General features: G+C 31.4%; 2 protein-coding genes across 2 annotated transcripts; both read right to left on the bottom strand.

Annotated features, from left to right (window-relative positions):
• Positions 1-4,928: 4,928 nt before the first annotated feature.
• On the bottom strand, positions 4,929-6,472 carry LOC139870759 (uncharacterized). The gene is made up of 4 exons (XM_071858538.1): positions 6,130-6,472; positions 5,906-6,032; positions 5,608-5,776; positions 4,929-5,540 (listed from the first exon to the last, which is right to left on the bottom strand). Exons 1-4 carry the CDS (start codon positions 6,470-6,472, stop codon positions 4,929-4,931), a joined length of 1,251 nt encoding a protein of 416 aa, XP_071714639.1.
• A 13,043-nt stretch (positions 6,473-19,515) lies between these two features.
• On the bottom strand, positions 19,516-20,787 carry LOC139870758 (uncharacterized). Its single transcript, XM_071858537.1, has 3 exons — positions 20,545-20,787; positions 19,860-19,946; positions 19,516-19,761 (listed from the first exon to the last, which is right to left on the bottom strand). The coding sequence occupies exons 1-3, from the start codon at positions 20,785-20,787 to the stop codon at positions 19,516-19,518; spliced, it is 576 nt and encodes a 191-aa protein (XP_071714638.1).
• Between the last annotated feature and the right edge of the window lie 1,181 nt (positions 20,788-21,968).

The raw sequence follows: 21,968 nt of genomic DNA, 5'->3' as shown, positions 1-21,968 counted from the left end.
GGTTCCCTCTCAATCTCTTGATATAAATCTTTTAGGCGCTCTTGGCATCGGTTGGACAATTTCTTCGTCTTCTTATTTTTCATCGATCATATCAATTAGATCGAGTGCAACAATATTAAAATCCGAACTCGTTATATCAAATGCATGTTGTGCAAGACTATCCAATTTTTTAGGCATTTTTATTGTTAATAAAGTTATATAATTGTGATAAAAATTTGAGAATTTAGACTGATATTGCTAGAAGTGTGATATAAATTTAAATGGTATAGGGGTATATATATAGTGAAGAATTTATTAAAAAAATATTAATAATTTTAATTAAATTCTAACGGGCTATATAGCCGTTAACACCAAAGAACCTCGTGCTCACAAATGCTTTCGGAAGAAAAATTAGAAGGCGAGTTGAGATGTGTCATCGGAGGGCGGCCCTGGGCGCATGGATTGCCATCGGCGCCCTCGGATTCTTGCTTTGAGGGCGGTGGAGAAGGACCATCGTTGGGAATGGTCTTATAAGACCACTCCCAACCATGACATATTTTCTCACTGCCAACTCAGCGCCACATCAGCTTTCTCTCTCTCCACTTCCTCCCCACTTCCTCCCATGACATCCATCACGAACCATGACATATTTCATCATTTTATTATTATTATTATTATTATTATTATTATTATTATTATTATTACTACTACTACTACTGCTGCTGCTGCTGCTGCTACTACTACTACTATTACGACTACTATATTATTAATTATTGTTATTATTATTAATTATTTATAAAAATTATTATATTTTATTGATGCGTAATTATGACTAAAAAAACGCAATTTAGAACAAGCTTTCTTCACCCAACAGATCTGAACATGAAACCCCCAATTTGTAACAGTAACAGCCCCAAAATAGAGTATAAACTCTGAAATAAGAACACAAAGTATAGAAGAATCTAAACCCGAAATTGATAAAGATACCACCACAATTAGAGATCTAGAAACACTCCAAATCTTCAACTACAGCTGATAAAGATTCCACCACAACTATAATATCAGAAATGAAGATTTGGATTTCATCACAATGTTTGATAAAGTAACACCACAAACACTGATAAGGAAACCACTCTTAGCCACCGGAATCAAAGATTCGTAAAGACACAGAGATTTTGTAAGTAGATAAGCTCTATCAAACTTTCATTCATTCATCAACTGAGTTTTACAATTACAAGAGCTCTCTATTTATAGGAGAAGCATAACAGCTATATTCTAGATAAGACAAAAACATAAAAAGGAAATGGAGACAAAAAGGACAAACAATTACAAATTAGCCAATAAGAATAAATGACATAATCTGCATAAAGCCTGCTATTTGGTAGTGCTCCTCCCATGATAAAAAGCATTCAATGATAGATACGAATCTTCCTTGGACAGCTAACATTCTTCTAGAACAGCCACACACGTGTTAAGCACATGACCTGACCGGTTTATTGAAAAGCATAAGTAAACTTTGAATCGTATTAGCAAGTTGGCCCCTTAGAAAGAAAACAGCGTCACGTGCTGGTTGTACTAGAGTTCATCTTGCTGGTTGAACTAGCTTTATTGGCTGAGTAAAACTTTGCTGGTTGAACTAAAGTGCATTTGCTGGTCCGGCTAGCTGGTTCTTCTTCGTTGCTGGCTTGTCTTCAACTATAAAAAACTTTATTCATGAAAACATAACTACTTCAGTTTAAGGACTGAAGAAGGGTAACCCATGAGCTTATTGAACCAGCTCCAAAAATACTTAGATGATATGAAAGAGATGGCAACATAACCATTGCTTGACTTGACTCGAGTGTAACATCTTTTGAGCTTGTGCTGGCTGAGTTGCTGGTTACATTGTCCAGCTCACCCGTATCATTTATATATTATATTTAATATTTAATGTTACTAGTTTAAAAATAAAATAAAAAAGTGTATATTTCTACACCACAATTTGATTTGTGGTTGTGGTGCTAAAATAATAAACATATACTCCAAACTATTTTCTTCACCTTCTTCTTTGCATCAACCCATTTTAGAAATACCATCTTCTACTCACTATTTTTAGTTTCAGTCTACAAATTAACAAAATAATACAATAAAAAAGGAAAAAGGAAACAAGATCTCGTCCTCACTTTTGCTATTCGATGAAAAATTGGAGGGCGAATTAGGAGAGAGAGAAACGAGGGCGGGCGAGGTTTGTACCAATGTCATCGGCGCCCTCCAGTACAAAATTCAGGGCGATTCGACGGCGATTTCCCGTTGGAAGTGGTCTAATGGATCTAACTTTATATGCCGAACTCTTAATGCCGTAATTACTCTTAATGCCGTAATATAAAATTAAAAAGATAATATTATTTAAAGTTTGATTCAAAATCTGAACTCGTGAATATAGCTGGTAACGAGTCGTATATGTAACTTGATTACCACTAATATTTTTTTTGTGTCGACTGATTTTTTTTTAAAGAAATAGAAAAATATATTTCATTTTGTATTATATGTTCAAAGTAATGGTTTCGTTTTATATTTAAATTTATTTTTTTGAGTAAAGAATATTCGCCCGATAAATATTATAAATAACGAGCAAATACAAACATGTCTACAAGCTAATAAGACTCAACAACAACAACAACAACAACAATAACAAAAAAAACCCAATACCACAATGAGTGGTGTATGGGGAGGTGAGATGTAGCCAATCCTTCCCCTATCCGAGAATAAAGACAAGTCATTTCTCCACCCAGAGTGAAAACACTCTCAAGAGTAGAGAAAGACATCCCTCTCTTTATTGGACGGATAAAGAGATTGCTTCCGAGAGGACCTCCGGCCTTTAAGTAGGAAAAAGTTTTTAAAAAAAATAAAAATACTAAAATAAAAATAATAATAATTGACGCCATGAAAATGGTAGAATCAAATTTCTATTGGTTTTAAATCCTACCTGGAATTTAATTTAGGCTCTAAAAGTCAGTTAAGTTGCCAATAAATCGATGATTGTTGTCGACTTAATATAGCCGAGAAGCTAATAAGACTCATAGACATATAAGACTCATAGACAGAAAACAACCAAGGATACAAGACGCAACAAGAGCCAAAAGCCACCAACGACACCCTAACTCAAGATATAACATTAAATTTGCCATGCTATCTTTAAGTTCCACACATGCTGAGAATCTTCATCGACATCAATTTTAGTCTCACGATTCCATGTATGGTGTTGCAACTTGAAAAGCTGAGATGGGTCTCTTGTCTCCCCCTTGAAAATCCTCGAATTTCGCTCTTGTCATAAGAAGTACACAGTCGCCGCAAACAATAACTTTGCTACCAACACCTGAGCTACCTTTCGATGCGCAAATCGAAAAATCTACTTCACTATATCACTCCAAGAATCACCCATCCCAGGAATCAGAATGAGCCTCTTAACTTTACACCATACCTGTTTTGCATAAATACAATCGAAGAAAAGGTGAAAATGATGGTCTTGCTGCCTTTTGAACAACGAACACAATAAAGGACCCAAAGTCACACCACCTACATCAAACGACCTTGTCTTATCTTGAGTTCTTAACTTCTCACCCACAAGCAACCAAACAATAAAAGCATGTCGTGGAATACACTTAGAGAACCAAACTATCGAATGCCACATCACCTTTTGAGCATGCGGCCTGAAAGTCTCCAAAGCAATCTTTGATGAAAACTCCACAAAATTACCTTCAAAATATTTCCATAGAATCTTATTTGTTGCAGACACATTTGAAAAGGGGATGTTTTACAGTAAAGATATTTGGTGACCCATTCTTGTGGCCAATTTCACCCATTATGACTCAAGAGATCAGCCACCTGTAGTCTGCTGCGAAAATGACATGCTACGGATTTCACGAGATGAAATAACATCTGCAAGAGGACCAAAATCCATGAATCAAACCAAGCGTATGTATCATTTCAATCACCCACTTTATGCACGATTAAATAACATATTTGCTCATGAATACTCAAGAATTTACGCTAACGGCAACTAGCCAACGCCACATTGTCTACCACCTAAAAGTTATGATGATTAAGCGATATGTATGGATCCATATAACCCATAACGTTTTCTTATTTGTGATAGTATTCCAAATGTGATAGGACATAAGCGTAACATTTTAAGACTTGAGGCTTTTAATCCCAAGCCCGCCCTCGTCTTTATGCATACATACCTCCTTCCATTTAACCTTGGCTTTGCCTCTCTTCATCTCACTTTCACACCAAAAGAATCCACACATTTTTTCTTTATCTCCTTTATAACACTATCAAGTAAGATAGATACGAACGACCAGTAAACCTGCATAGAAGAAAGAACAGACATGATAAGTTGTACTCTACCCGCAATAGACAACGATTTATTCTTTCGATCATCAATTTTGAATTTCATGCAGTCGATTAACCCTTTGCAATCCTTATAAAAAATCCGCGATGAAACCAAAGGCACTCCCATATGTATAATTGGAAGCGTCCCCTCAACAAATGGCATAATAGCTAGAATCGAATTTTTTAATGATTGATGAACATTAGCAAAGTAAGCCATACTCTGTTGGTAGTACATTCCTAAAATCATCTAAACCTTCACCATAATTATAACTATCTCTGTACTTGCATGAGCAAAGATGAATAAGTCATTTGCAAAGCACACGTTAAGAAGCTCTAATCCCTCGCATTTTGGGTGATATCTAAAGTCATCCGCCAACTCAATCTTTCGCTTGAACATTAAGGTAAGAATTTCCATAACCATTTTAAATAAATATGGTGACATCACTCCCGCTTAAAGAAACCATATAAATCACCTTGATGCTTAACGAGAAAGAGGTAGTCGTAACACACTGCATGATCCATCAAATCATATTTCTATGAAAACTGAAGCCTTGGAGAATCTACTGTAAGAAATCTCAATCCACTGTATCGTACGCCTTCTGATTATCTACTTTAAATGCACATCTCAGAGTACCTCTATCTAATTGATAATTCCTCATAATCTTTTGTGTGAGCAAGATGTTGTCTGAAATTCTTCTACCCGACACAAAAGCAGATTGATTATCACATATAATTACATCCAACGCCCCTTTTATTTTGTTTGTAATGATTTTACTTATGCATTTATAGATTACATTACAATACGAAATAGGACGACAATCATTCACCTTAGATGGAGATTCCACTTTCGGAAGGAGAGTAATGATAGTATGATTGATCTCCTTAAGCAGTTGTCCATTACAAAAGAACTCTTTCACAGCATGATAAACATCCCTTCCAACAATATCCCATGACTTCTTAAATATCGTAGAAGTATAACCATCCGGAGCCGAAGCTTTATCATCTCCAATACCAAAAATCGCATCTTTCACCTTAACATCAGTAACCGGACTCACCATGTTAGTAGCCATCTCATGCGAGATTTTGGTTTGAAGAAGAAAAGCATTAGTAGGCATGTGATTGCTCATATTTATAGTATCCAAAAATTCTATAATGTTGCACAAATATGTTAGGAACTGCATCTCCATCTATGAAAACGCCATATCGATTAGTAATTGCATTGATACGACATCAGAAAGCTTTAGCCTTAATAACCTTATGGAAATATTTTGTGTTGTCCCCTGTGTGAAGCCATTCAACTTTAGATCTCTGCTTAAGAAATCTCTCCTCATCCCACAAAGCGTCATTGTATTTCTCTAACGTCTTCATCTCAAGGTCACAAAAACTCTTGTAAGCAAGGATCAATATCCTATTATTTTTGAACCTGGTCAAGATCATTCCTTAACCGCACAACATTCGTGTGAAGGTTGTCTATATTTCAGATTAACTTCATTAAAGGCTTTTTAAGCAACCTTAGTCGTTGAACGATCTGATACATTGAGTGACCACTCACCCGCATGCTCCAGACATCAGCAACACACCCACAAAACCATCTGTATCCACAATATAATTACTGAAGCGAAACATTTTCGGGAGAAACTTAACAACCGCAGGAATTTTGATCACAACAGGACTATGATCTGAAATGCAATACAATTGAAAAATAGCATATGCATTCTTAAAAGCTGTCAAAAATGCCTCATTAACCAACACTTTGTCCATATTTTTTCAGAATACCTCCTGAATGAGTTGGACTTTGGTTCCACGAATAATTCATGCCCGAGTAACTCATATCGACAACTTCAATTGCATTTATGCACTCCCTGAATTCACGTATAGCAATCGTCAAAGCTGAGCTATCTGATGTTAATTTATCCACACATAACGAGGCATCAAAGTCCCCAAGGATGATTGATGGATGTGTCCCCACAAACCCACGAAGCTTATTCAAGTCTGACGAAAGTAAATGCCTCTCTATGTACGAGTTAGAGGCATACACAAACGAAGTAAACATCTGAATATTCTCATTCACCATCTTCAACCGACAATGCAAAACTTGATCAGTAACCGCTAACACCATTTCAAATATATTATTTATTACAAAAACATCAGAGTGACACTGTGTCAAACATCTTCAGTCGCCCTTCTATAACCACCAAAAGTTGTTAATACACACCTGCAGAGCAAAACAATGTGGGGGAATTAGCATAACGCTAAGTGAATGGTAATATCTAGGTGGACATCGCTAAAGCATCAAGCACAACTTAAGGCACTGGTCACTAAATTACTTAAAGCCGTACACAAGAGGACCGATAATACATTGCTGATCAAGCTAGAATCTACCGATAGCCACCGTTACTGAATCACTGGTATAGTCTTCTAGACGCGACGCACTCGTCATTCATACTATACCACCAATCAGTAACTCACAGGCCCAACACTATTACCCAACACTAAGGTAAATAGGGTTGACCTCCTACGTCAAAATTACACTATCGACGTTAGCACTGGGTACGCACATAATCACATATAGTCATTGCACTGGTCACAGACTCATAAACAGTCTAATCATAAGCATGGCATTGATCACTACACTTGTCACGATATAATCATGTCCATAAAGATAGTCCCACTCACCTGGTAGCAAAGTACTCAGTTGTCTTATATTACTGAGCCTTCACCTTTTCGTTTTGAAAGGACCCGTTCATATACATTATAAACGATTCACAATAGTTGATTACATCGCGGGGTATTTGACCTCTATATGTTACATTTTACAAACATTGCATTCGTTTTTAAAAGACAAACTTTCTTTACATCTAAAGTTGACGGCATGCATACCATTTCATAATACAACCAACTATAATTGACTTAATAATAATCTTGATGAACTCAATGACTCGAATGCAACATCTTTCGAAATATGCCATGAATGACTCCAAGTAATATCTCTAAAATGAGCAAATGCACAGCGGGAGATTTTTTTCATACCTGAGAATAAACATGCTTTAAAGTGTTAACCAAAAGGTTGGCGAGTTCATTAGTTTAACATAAATAATCATTTCCATCATTTTAATAGACCACAAGATTTTCATTTTCAGTCATAAATAAACGTCCCATGCATAGAGACAAAAATATCATTCATATGGATTGAACACCTGGTAATCGACATTAACAAGATGCATATAAGAATATCCCCTATCATTCCGGGAAATCCTTCGGACATGATAAAAACATCGAAGTACTAAAGCATCCGCTACAACCGATGGGGTTCGTTAGGCCTAATAGATCTATCTTTAGGATTCGCGTCAATTACGCGTGCACTAATTCTCAAAATTAGTGATGTTCCCTAATTCTTAGGCTACCAAGCAAAAAGGGGCATATTCGGCTTCGATCATTCAACCATATAATGCAGTTTCGATTACTTGTGTCTATTTCGTAAAACATTTATAAAAATTGCGCATGTATTCTCAGCCCAAAAATATAAATTGCAAAAGCATTTAAAAGGGGAGTAATGAAACTCACAATACTGTATTTTGTAGTAAAAATAAATATGACGACATTGAACAACGCAGGGTTGGCCTCGAATTTACGAACCTATATCATTTGTATATCTATTAAAACATATAATCGTAATCGAACAAGTTTATATATATTATTAATAATAATATACTTGTGATCTCATATGTTATATAGATAAATTTAATATATTTAGTTTATATATTTTATATAGCTAATATAACAATTTATTTTAGGGTTTATGCATAATAAAAATATATATTTATCTATAAAATGTTAATATCTAGTTATATGAGATTTTAATATCGTTATATTATATGTACTAAATATATTTTGTATAAAAAATATTTATTTGTTAAAAATGATAGTTTTTATATTAATGAGTTACTACTAATAATAACTTCATTAACAATGATAATACTAATAATAAAAATGATATTGTTAATAATGATAATAATAATCCTATACATGTTAATAATAATAATACACATATTAGTAATGATATTAATTTTAGTAATAACAATATATATCATCATTGTAATTATAATCGTATTAATAATAAATTTTATTTACTGCTTGTATTAGTAATAATAATAATAATAATGGTAATAATTTTAATACTTATGCAAGTGATAATAATAATAATAATAATCTTTATAACACAAATAATAACAATAATAACAACACTAACAATAATAATCATATTAATAATAATAATAATAATAATAATAATAATAATAATAATAATAATAATAATAATAATAATAATAATAATAATAATAATAATAATAATAATAATAATAATAATAATGATAATAATAATAAATTGATAATAATAATAAAAATAAATAAAAGCTACCTTTAAAAGCCATTTAAAAAAAACTGCCCAAAGCCGGGCTCGAACCGTCAAACACTCAACACCACTCCTCCAATCTGTCTTTCTGTAATTAAACTCAACCCTTTAACTTTTAACCCGTATATTATTGTTATTATTTCTTCTTCCTTCTCACAACAGCTCGTCGACCAGGAATCAAATTTGCAAACATATAAACGGACTTAAAATTTGATTTAGGTCTATTAATTGAAACATAAACGACCCTCAGTGATTTCATTGCTCAACAAAAAAAAAAATAAATAGCAGCAGCTTAACAGACACGATGAACTCAAGAACAACCCAAATTGCAATTTCGATTTTAAGACACTTTTAGACCAAAATTTCTAAATGAAAAAGGGTAAAAATCTTCATTATAAACTATCTGTATCCTCAATTTAATTCAAAACATAACTGAAAATTTAAATTTGATCGATGAACATTGTTTGACTTTTGAAAACCCAAACTTTGACTCAGAAATTTGTAATTTATAAAACGAATTGGAGTTTCAAATCTTTCAGATAGTTTAAATTAAAGGTTCCTAACAGAACTGCAATTATAGATTTTGAAATGGTTTTCGAAATCGAGGGTTGAGAAAAATGGACAAGAACAGAGGTATTCAAGCTGTAACATTGATTTTGCTATTGAATTGAGTTACATAAAACGAATGGTAGTGAGAATTGATAATGAGGATGTTAAGTCAATTGTATGTATCTATATTCTTGAGTAACTCTCTTGATTTGTAATGAATGTGGGTCGACAGATTAAATCACAAGGACAAGAAAAAAATAAAAAATTAAAAATCGTTGCTATCGTTCGGTACTGATTATTGTTAATTGATATGTACGTTAAACAGATTGGGGATGGAAACAAGTTAGTACAACAGTTTGAAAGTTACTTGAAACCTAATCTGATTCCAAATGGATACGTTCATATTATATATTAATATTTAATAATCATAATTTATTAATTAAAATTCTATTAATAATAGAATTAATAATAATAATAATAATATTAATATTAATATTAATATTAATATTAATATTATCAAATTATACTAAAAATGATATTAATAAAAATTTATAATAATAATACTAATTATTAATGATAATGGTAATAATAATATCTAATAATAATAATAATAATAATAATTTTAATCATAAATACTAAATTTATAATTTTATCATTAGTTATAATAATAATGATATTAACATTGATAACTATAATATTAATAATAACAATAATTTAATAAATCAAATGTATCAATTTTTATATTATAAATTTTTTTAATAATATTAATAGTACTGATATTAAATGATAATGTATATGATAATAATATAACAACTAGAATTAACTTGTAATTATATTTTATATATTAAAATTATATATTATTAATCATATAATATTTAGTGATTATTTATAATATCTTATATTTAGTATTATGTTTACATATGTATTTTAGTATATTTTCCAATATACATATAATAATTATTATGTACATAAATTAAATATAACATATATTCATTATACATTTCATATATATATATATATATATATATATATATATATATATATATATATATATATATATATATATATATATATATATATATATATATATATATATAATTAGTGGTTCGTGAATCGTTGGGAGTAGTCACAAGGTAATTGTATATATGAAAATAGTTTGAAATTTTTCAAGACTCACAATACAAGCTTTGCTCATTATGTCGAAGTCATATAGAGATTAGGTTTAAATTTGGTCGGAAATCTCTGGGTCATCACAGTACCTACCTGTTAAAGAAATTTCGTCCCAAAATTTGAGTGAGGTGGTCATGGCTAACAATAGAAATGTTTTCATGACAAATATGAGTTGATGAATAGAGTTTTATCATCATCGGGTAATACAGATAAAACAATTCGATTATTCGAAACGTAAGAGTGAAGTTATCACAAAATAGCGAAATGATAGAAATAAGATTTGTCTTGACTTTTGACGTAGTCATGGTTGATTTCCGAAATTCAAGGGATTTAAAAGAAAATCTTTGAAAATCTTTAAGATCTGATTCTTCGACGAATAAGGAAATCAAGATCTTTCTAATTATATGCAGAGATCTGCCTTGATTACTCTGTCTGGTATTTCCATTATAAATTAACTCTTCCGTTCCATTATTCCCACCATTTCTATACTTTCTTTCTTAGTTCATACGTTTAAATGATTATGAAAATGTATCATCCAATTCTAATCCTTGATATTTTCTCAATTGTCATTTCTGTCATCCTTCTTCCAATCTTCCACCAGAAAAATCTATTTACTTATACTATTACGTTGGTGTAATACAATTTTTAATTCTACCGTGTCTTTATATTGCTATTCGTGTTAATATCTACGGTTTGTAACCTCCGTGTTGTTATTGAGCTTTATATTTTCTCTTATGTTTTGGAGCTCTTTACCTTTTTATTCTCTTCTCGACCTCTAGTAAAGCGAGTAACGGTCCAGAATTCGTAAGTATGGAGTTTCGAATGAACTTAATGTTCTAAACAAGAAAGAACGTAATAGCACGATTTGATTTGTCAAATTATCAGAATTACTGAGAATAGAACTATCAAGAAAATATGTTCTTGATTTATTTAGAGATTCGATAAAATGTAAGAGTCGTGTACATGGCACATGATGACGTTATGGTCTGTGAATCATCACGTTCCATTAGAAGCTCAACATGACTTACTATAATATAATCACGTTGATCAAGTGTCATTATATTATACTAACTCGTGCATCAGTTCCCAACACTACTTCAAAAACATTCATATTTTAAACTCGAAAGTTTACTGAATATAGAAACTAACAGTTTTTTATATGATGTAACACTGATAGCGCGAAAAGATTAATGATTTTAGATAAGAATAGTTATGAAAATATCTTCAAAAAATATCGAGGATATTTATAATGAAAGATTCGATGATATCTTAGAATTTCTAATATCGATGGATGATGAAGAGATTTGTTCGTAAAGGTTTAGAGTCAGGAGTTAGGTATTCGCTAAAGATTTCATCAGAAACAGAATTATCAGGATTCTTAATGTACAAGTTTAGTCCTTGTGATTTGTTCAGAGACTCCTTCGTAGTTTGCTCAATCAGTTTTTCAGTTCCAAACTTTTCTAAGCTTTGCCAACATACTATTCCTTATCTTTATACCTTCGACTGTTAAGGTCGTGTACAGTTTTTGCTGCTGTATTTAGGTTTTTCAGAATTTGAAGTATTGATTTGTAGACTGGGTGCTTTTCAGAATTTCAGAATGAAAGATCATAATTCTAAGAGATAAATGTTATATGTATACATATAACTGTTGATGTAGACATGCTGCAAGATTTCAAATTACTGATTGCTGATTCTCGGTATTTGGTATGGCAATTATCGTTACAAAATGCCGATGAGTTCATGATAAGGCTTCACCAGATAAGTATAGTGATTTATCAGAGAGTTTTAAGTCAAAGCGCAACGAGGTTGCTGGTACGTCTGCTGGTAATGTGGTAGAATATAAGAGGTTCTCCGGTACGATGAGGAAGGGACAAATGTATATATCAAAGTTATAGTAAGACTTATTCGAATGAAAATTTGAAATTGATTTGCTGAAGCTGTGACAAAATTGGCTAATTTGAAAAGGAATTGCAATATTATTTTCGATAATAGCAATATCGAAGGAGCTAGGGCAGATACGTGTTAATCGTTTACTCAAGTTCCGAGTGTTTTCAGGTGCATAACTATATGTATCAATCTTTCCTTCCATAGATGAGATGCAGTTGATTCATCCTCTCGATTGAGGTGTTTTCAAGAATTATGAAAGGTTTGAACGCAGATTGTAACCGTCAAAATACCAATGAGGTTTAAAATGAAATCAAGTGGCAAACTTGAAGAATTGTTTAGTTTCATATGTTATAATCAATATTTTAATTCATTTTATTTGTCCAATGTTGGTAGTCCTCAGTTGATAGTCCACAGTTAACAGTTCAATAATTCATATATAGTTTAATATATTATATTCGAATTAATTAATACGTGTCGTGACCCGTGTACATGTCTCAGACTCGATCACAACTCAAAGTATATATATTATTATAGAATAAACCTCAACCCTATATTGCTAACTCCAGCATTACTGCATATAGAGTGTCTATAGTTATTCCAAATAATATATGTAGATGCGTCGATATGATATGTCAAAACCTTGTATACGTGTCCCGATATTTAAAGTGCGTAAAATAAATAACATAAATTAAATGACGATAAATAAAATTGCGAGAATTTAAATTGCGATAATTAAATTGCGATAAATAAAATGTAATCAGTTAGCTAGGAATAATTAGCTAGGAACAGTTAGCGTGGATTCTTAACAAAATTTTTCTCGTAGTTAATTTGTTTGTTTCTAACAAATTTTATTTTGTCCAGTATTTTCTTCATTATGCCACTTGTTGGATTCTGGTAAATCAAAATCCAAATATGAAATTGGATGAAAATGGTTATTCTGCGGTGAACGGATACGTATATCGGTGGTTGTAAGTAGGATAGTGAATGACTATTGAATCAGCTTCGAATAATGTACAGTGTAATTTATTAATGTGAAATTTAAATATTCCTCGGATATTACCTACCCGTTAAAATATTTTCACCATTAACAGTTTGTACAATAAAACTTTTAATTACAATCTTTATGAAAACATATATACATATATATTTTCTTCAGATGTAATCATGGATTTAATGAGTTAATATGATATTAAACTCATTTGATTTAGCGTTAGAACAAGAATATATAATCTCTAAAACATTAGAGATTACATAATCGCTATGTCGAGCGAAGATAAATGATGTAGAACGTCATGTAGAACGATAATTATACTCGAGGTACAGAATGAGATGTCGAAGCTGGTGACGCGGATGTTGTTGTTGGTGGTACTGGTATTGATGTTGGTGGTACTGTTGGTTCCGGTGATGTTGCTGAAGCTGGTACGTTTTACACCATATTTTCCAAGGCTACAACTCGGGCGCAAAGCTCGTTGACTTCTTCCATTATTCCAGGTTGATTGTCGGTTGGAACGAGCGGATGAATAAGGTTTAGAATTTTAGATAGAATATAATCATGGTGAGATATTCGGAAAAAGAGGGTGAAAATGGTGTTTCGGACTGGTTCGCCGGTAAGTGCTTCAGGTTCATCGCCAAGAGGTAAATTCGGTTGGTGAAAAGGATCGCCTTCTTCGCGTCTCCATTGATTAAGTCGACTACGAACCCATCAGATGAATTGGGGATGGTTGATTGGTTTATTCATTCTGGTGACGCTGCCTCCGGAGCTTAGGTGAACATCCATGTCGGAATAGTTATCGGAATAACTATCGGAATAGCTATCGAAATCTGAGGGGCTCGAACTGGTTGAGGGATTCATCTCGTACGATCAGATGAAGGATTTTCGATAAGAAATAGATTATATGATGTAGATTAGTACCCTGCAATACATAATTTACATATGCATATATAATACTAAAATCCCATAAGTTATGGAGAAATCTACGGAAGCTGTCAGGCAACGGTAATAATAACAGATACGCTAAGATATGAATTTATCTATACACTATCTATGCAATAGAGGCAGTAAGACGTGTCTAGACTTTAAGATGATAAGCAAGTGATTCCCTAAGAATGATAAGCAGGTAATTTTCGACACGAAATGATAAGCAAAACTTTTGACATGCAGACATGGTCGAAGTCCAGACCCACTAATGCATCTAAACAACTATCAGTTAGACACACTAATGCAAGACCTGGTTCGCTAAGACCACCGCTCTGAAACCAAATGAAAGGACCCGTTCATATATATTATAAAGGATTCACAATAGTTGATTACATCGCGGGGTATTTGACCTCTATATGTTACATTTTACAAACATTGCATTCGTTTTTAAAAGACAAACTTTCTTTACATCTAAAGTTTACGGCATGCATACCATTTCATAATACATCCAACTATAATTGACTTAATAATAATCTTGATGAACTCAATGACTCGAATGCAACGTCTTTCGAAATATGCCATGAATGACTCCAAGTAATATCTCTAAAATAAGCAAATGCACAGCGGAAGATTTCTTTCATACCTGAGAATAAGCATGCTTTAAAGTGTCAACCAAAAGGTTGGTAAGTTCATTAGTTTAACATAAATAATCATTTCCATCATTTTAATAGACCACAAGATTTTCATTTTCAGTTCTCATAAATAAACGTCCCATGCATAGAGACAAAAATATCATTCATATGGATTGAACACCTGATAACCGACATTAACAAGATGCATATAAGAATATTCCCTATCATTCCGGGAAATCCTTCGAACATGATAAAAACAACATCGAAGTACTAAAGCATCCGCTACAACGGATGGGGTTCGTTAGACCCAATAGATCTATCTTTAGGATTCGCTTCAATTAGGCGTGCACTAATTCTCAAAATTAGTGATGTTCCCTAATTCTTAGGCTACCAAGCAAATAGGGGCATATTCGGCTTCGATCATTCAACCATATAATGCAGTTTCGATTACTTGTGTCTATTACGTAAAACATTTATAAAAATTACGCATGTATTCTCAGCCCAAAAATATAAATTGCAAAAGCATTTAAAAAGGGAGTAATGAAACTCACAATACTGTATTTTGTAGTAAAAATACATATGATGACATTGAACAACACAGGTATGGCCTCGGATTCACGAACCTATATCATTTGTATATCTATTAAAACATATAATCGTAATCGAACAAGTTTATATATATTATTATTAATAATATACTTGTGATCTCATATGTTATATAGATAAATTTAATATATTTAGTTTATATATTTTATATAGCTAATATAACAATTTATTTTAAGGTTTATGCATAATAAAAATATATATTTATCTATAAAATGTTACTATGTAGTTATATGAGATTTTAATATCGTTATAGTATATATGTACTAAATATATTTGGTATAAAAAATATTTATTTGTTAAAAATGATAGTTTTTATATTAATGAGTTACTAATAATAATAACTTCATTAACAATGATAATACTAATAATAAAAATGATATTGTTAATAATGATTATAATAATCCTATACATGTTAATAATAATAATACACATACTAGTAATGATATTAATTTTAGTAATAACAATATATATCATCATTGTAATTATAATCGTATTAATAATAAATTTTATTTACTACTTGTATTAGTAATAATAATAATAATGGTAATAATTTTAATACTTATACAAGTGATAATAATAATAATCTTTATAACACTAATAATAACAATAATAACAACACTAACAATAATAATCATAATAATAATAATAATAATAATAATAATAACAATAATAATAATAATAATAATAATAATAATAATAATAATAATAATAAATTGATAATAATAATAAAAACAAATAAAAGCTACCTTTAAAAGCCATTTTAAAAAAAAAAACTGCCCAAAGCCAGGCTCGAACCCGAGACCTCTCGATACCCGTCAAACACTCAACACCACTCCTCCAATCTGTCTTTCTGTAATTAAACTCAACCCTTTAACTTTTAACCCGTATATTATTGTTATTATTTCTTCTTCCTTCTCACAACAGCTCGTCGACCAGGAATCAAATGTGCAAACATATAAACGGACTTAAAATTTGATTTAGGTCTATTAATTGAAACGTAAACGACCCTCAGTGATTTCATTGCTCAACAAAAATAATAATAATAAATAGCAGCAGCTTAACAGACACGATGAACTCAAGAACAACCCAAATTGTAATTTCGATTTTAAGACACTTTTAGACCAAAATTTCTAAATGAAAAAGGTTAAAAATCTTCATTATAAACTATCTGTATCCTCAATTTAATTCAAAACATAACTGAAAATTTGAATTTGATCGATGAACATTGTTTGACTTTTGAAAACCCAAACTTTGACTCAAAAATTTGTAATTTATAAAACGAATTGGAGTTTTAAATCTTTCAGATAGTTTAAATTAAAGGTTCCTAACAGAACTGCAATTATAGATTTTGAAATGGTTTTCGAAATCGAGGGTTGAGAAAAATGGACAAGAACAGAGGTGTTCAAGCTGTAACATTGATTTTGCTGTTGAATTGAGTTAAATAAAACGAATGGTGGTGAGAATTAATAATGAGGATGTTAAGTCAATTGTATGTATCCATATTCTTGAGTAACTCTCTTGATTTGTAATGAACGTGGGTCGACAGGTTAAATCACAAGGACAAGAAGAAAAAAAAAATTTAAAAATCGTTGCTATCGTTCTGTACTAATTATTGTTAATTGATATGTACGTTAAACAGATTGGGGATGGAAACAAGTTAGTACAACAGTTTGAAAGTTACTTGAAACCTAATCTGATTCCAAATGGATACGTTAATATTATATATTAATAATTAATAATCATAATTATATTAATTAAAATTCTATTAATAATAGAATTAATAATAATAATAATAATAATAATAATAATAATATTAATATTATCAAATTATACTAAAAATGATATTAATAACAATTTATAATAATAATACTAATTATTAATGATAATGGTAATAATAATATCTAATAATAATAATAATATTAATCATAAATACTAAATTTATAATTTTATCATTAGTTATAATAATAATAATGATATTAACATTGATAACTAAAATATTAATAATAACAATAATTTAATAAATCAAATGTATCAATTTTTATATTATAATTTTTTTAATAATATTATTAGTACTGATATTAAATGATAATGTATATGATAATAATATAACAACTAGAATTAACTTGTAATTATATTTTCTATATTAAAATTATATATTATTAATCATATAATATTTAGTGATTATTTATAATATCTTATATTTAGTATTATGTTTACATATGTATTTTAGTATATTTTACAATATACATATAATAATTATTATGTACAGAAATTATATATAACATATATTCATTATACATTTCATATATATATATATATATATATATATATATATATATATATATATATATATATATATATATATATATATATATATATATATATATATATATATATATATATATAGATTTATAGTAATATCATATATTATTTTATTTACATAATTACTTAACTCATATAAATTTATATTCCACATTAATATATATATATATATATATATATATATATATACATATATATATATATACATATATATATATATATACATATATATATATATACTTATATATATATATATATACATATATATATATATATATATATATATATATATATATATATATATATATATATATATATATATATATATATATATATATATATTATAATTAGTGGTTCGTGAATCGTTGGGAGTAGTCACAAGGTAATTGTATATATGAAAATAGTTCAAAATTTTTCAAGACTCACAATACAAGCTTTGCTCATCGTGTCGAAGTCATATAGAGATTAGGTTTAAATTTGGTCGAAAATCTCCGGGTCATCACACGTTTATCACCTGAGAAGCATCACAAAATATCCCAAGTTAATATTATATCTAAATATTGAAACAAAATTCTACATTAAACAGAAAACATTCACACAACAAACAAAGTTTTTGAGCACAAGATTTCGAGCAGTAGAAACGTTTCGAGCACTACCAACTTTTTGAGCAGCACAAGGTTTTCGAGCAGTACAATTTTTGAGCAGTACAATTTTCGAGCGCTAGGTAATTTCGAGCACTGTTTTTGAGTGCCAGATATTCGAGCGGCACTGTATCACCATCAGGTTCGCTGATTTGATATTTTATGCCAAAAAAACTCAATTTCAAGGTTCATGGTCCAAATTCAAGCATAAGGAAACATACTAAACATATATACACATATTTCTTAACCAAAAACACTAAGATCTAGCACTTACACACAAGATTTAGGATCAAAGTACCAAAATTCCCAATTTATACAAATATGAACCCTAAACCTTAAATCACCACTTTAGATCAGTTTTTGGTCAAATCATAGCACAATTAGATCGTAAAGCATATACCTAACATGTTTCTAAGTCTAATCATGCTCATAAGCAAGTATATATATTAAGAATAAAGCACTTAAAACCCAATTCAACCAAACTCGTATAAAACCCATTTTAATTCATAAAAATCAAAGATACTTACCTTTTTAAGATCCTGAAATCACAAAGGATTAGATGCTAAAAGTTTCAATCTTCAATTTGCACTTGTTAATTTTAAGGATTTAAAGAGTAGAGAATGTTTAGGGTTTGATACTTGATGAAAATGGTAAGGATAAGAACGTTTATATACATATATACTAATTTAGGTTTCTTCACGTATTAAGTAAGTTCTTCCGTCTAATACACGGGTATTTACCAGTTATTATCTGAAACCCAAAATCTTTAATAACTTATTTATTCTAAGTCCAATACACAAAAGGAAATACGTTTTGTGACACTTGTCACAAAACGCACATTATCCCATACACAATAATTATAGAAAACATAATTATTTAAATCACTTTATTAACACATACAGGTAAATAGGTCATTACGTACTAGGCCCAAGCTAGGTTGTTACAAATCTACCCCCTTAAGATGATTCTGTCCTCGGAATCTGGTCACGATTAAATAGATGAGGGTTTTTAGAAGTCATTGACTCCTCAGTCTCCCACGTCAAAGTTCTTCCACTCCACAAGCACCATTGGAATCTGTTTCTTGCGCAACTTAGTCACTTTTTGGTCTATAATTCTCACTGGTTCTTCCACCAATTTCTTACTAGTGTCCACTTTTAGATCATGGAGAGGAAGAATTTGATTCTCATCGTCCACGTTGCACTTGCAGAGATAACACACGTTGAAGGTATTATGAATACCTATCATTTCTGGAGGAAGATCCAATACCACTATCTGACCGTTTAACACTTGACAAATTCTAAAAGGACCAATGTATCTTGGAGCTAGTTTTCCTAGTTTGCCGAACCAAATTAAACCATGGTAAAAGTTACTGGTCTTCGATGAGGAATTGCATACATCTTTTGTCGATCTGTGGTACCTTTCAGCTTTTCACGTTCGATAGCCACTTTTTCCGCAGTCTGCTACACAATTTCTGGATCCGCAAACTATTTTCACTAGCCTCCAACCTACACGATGGAGTTCGACACTTTCTACCATACAACATTTCATAAGGCAGCATGCCAATACTTGAATGATAGGAGTTATTGCAAGCAAATTCGATCAATGGTAGATGATAATTCCACGATCCACCATATTCTAACACACAATCCCTTAACATATCCTCTAACATCTGAATAGTTCATTCACTTTGACCGTCAGTCTGAGCATGCTAAGTTGTACTAAGGTTTACACGAGTACCCAAATTCTCTTGTAGACTATTCCAGAAACTATACACAAATCTCGAATCTCTATCTGACACAATAGACAACGGTATCCCATGTCATGATACTATTTCATTCAGGTACAATTGGGCTAATTTGGTCAACGATGATGTGTCACTGGTAGCTAGAAAATGCACACTTTTGGTTAAACAGTCCACTATTACCCAAATCATGTCATTTCCTTTCTGGGTTCTGGTAGTTTTGTCACAATATCCATAGTGATATGTTCCCACTTCCACTCTGGAATTTCTAATTAATGCAAAGAACCATAAGGTTTCTGGTGTTCTACTTTTACTTGAACGCAAATATGACACTTTTCCACGTATTGCACGATGTCTGCTTTCATAGTTGGCCACCAATATAGCACTTTCAGATCATGATACATTTTTGTACTACCGGGATGCACATATAATTTCAATTTATGTGCTTCATTTAAGATTAAATCTCTCAATCCACCAAGTAACGGTGCCCAAACTCGTTCACGATAAGTCTTTAATCCTCGAGAATCATCTATCAATTCTTCTTTTCTTTTCACCATCAACTCATATTTCAAATGTTCATCTTGTAATGTTTCGAGTTGAGCTATCTTTAGTCAATCCACTAAATCATACACAATCTCAATTCTCATAAACTTTGCACTATCAGCGGATTTCTTACGACTTAACGCATCAGCAACCACATTGGCTTTACCAGGATGGTATCGAATTTCACAATCATAATCTTTGATTAATTCTTGCCATCTTCTTTGATGCATATTCATCTCTTTCTGCGAAAAGATATACTGTAAACTTTTATGATCGGTGCAGATGTCACAGTGCGTACCATAAAGATAATGTCTCCAAAACTTTAATGCAAACACTACTGCAGCCATTTCTAAGTCATGTGATGGATAATTATTTTCATTTGGTTTTAACTGTCGAGACGCATACATAATTACACGAACATAGCCGCAGTGCAGGCTGCAATGCAAAATAACAACAATAATTTAGGGTCTAGCAGTGGATCTAATTCCACAGGAAATTGTGTAGGATGCTCCTACAAGGCTTTCACTGCTTGTAAACCCCTTGAGTTTGATGGAACCAAAGGACCAGTCGGACTAAAACGGTGGACCGAGAAGGTCGAATCGGTGTTTGCTATAAGAAAATGTGCTGAAGAAGATAGGGTGAAGTACGCCACGCATACTTTCACAGGTACTGCGTTAACATGGTGGAACACCTATCTCGAACAGGTGGGACAAGATGCTGCTTATACACTACCGTGGTCAACATTTAAACACATGATGAATGAGCAGTATCGTCTTAGGAATGAGGGCAATAAGTTCAAGACAGAGCTTAGAGAATTACGAACACAAGGATTTGATATTGCCACATACGAGCGACGATTCACAGAGTTGTCTCTATTATGTCCAGAAGTGTTCGAAGATGATGAAGAACAGATTGACGCATATGTGAAAGGGTTACCAGAGAAAATTCAGGAGGATGTAAGTTCTTACACGCCCACCTCAATGCAGAAGGCAAGTCAAATTACTCACAAACTTATAGGCCAGATTGAGGGAAGAATTAAAGAACAGGCGGGCGAAGAGGCCAAAATGAAACAGGTCAAGAGAAAGTGGGAAGAAAACAGTGACAAGAGTCACCAATACAGCAACAACAAAAATCGCTTCAACAATCGCAACAACAATCACAACAACAATCGCAACATCAATCGCAACAACAACAA

Source organism: Rutidosis leptorrhynchoides, chromosome 10 (genome assembly GCF_046630445.1).
Source record: "Rutidosis leptorrhynchoides isolate AG116_Rl617_1_P2 chromosome 10, CSIRO_AGI_Rlap_v1, whole genome shotgun sequence".
In the NCBI taxonomy this organism is placed as follows: Eukaryota; Viridiplantae; Streptophyta; class Magnoliopsida; order Asterales; family Asteraceae; genus Rutidosis; species Rutidosis leptorrhynchoides.
The sequence above is the reverse complement of the archived record's forward strand: the minus strand, read 5'-3'. Positions and strand labels throughout refer to the sequence as shown.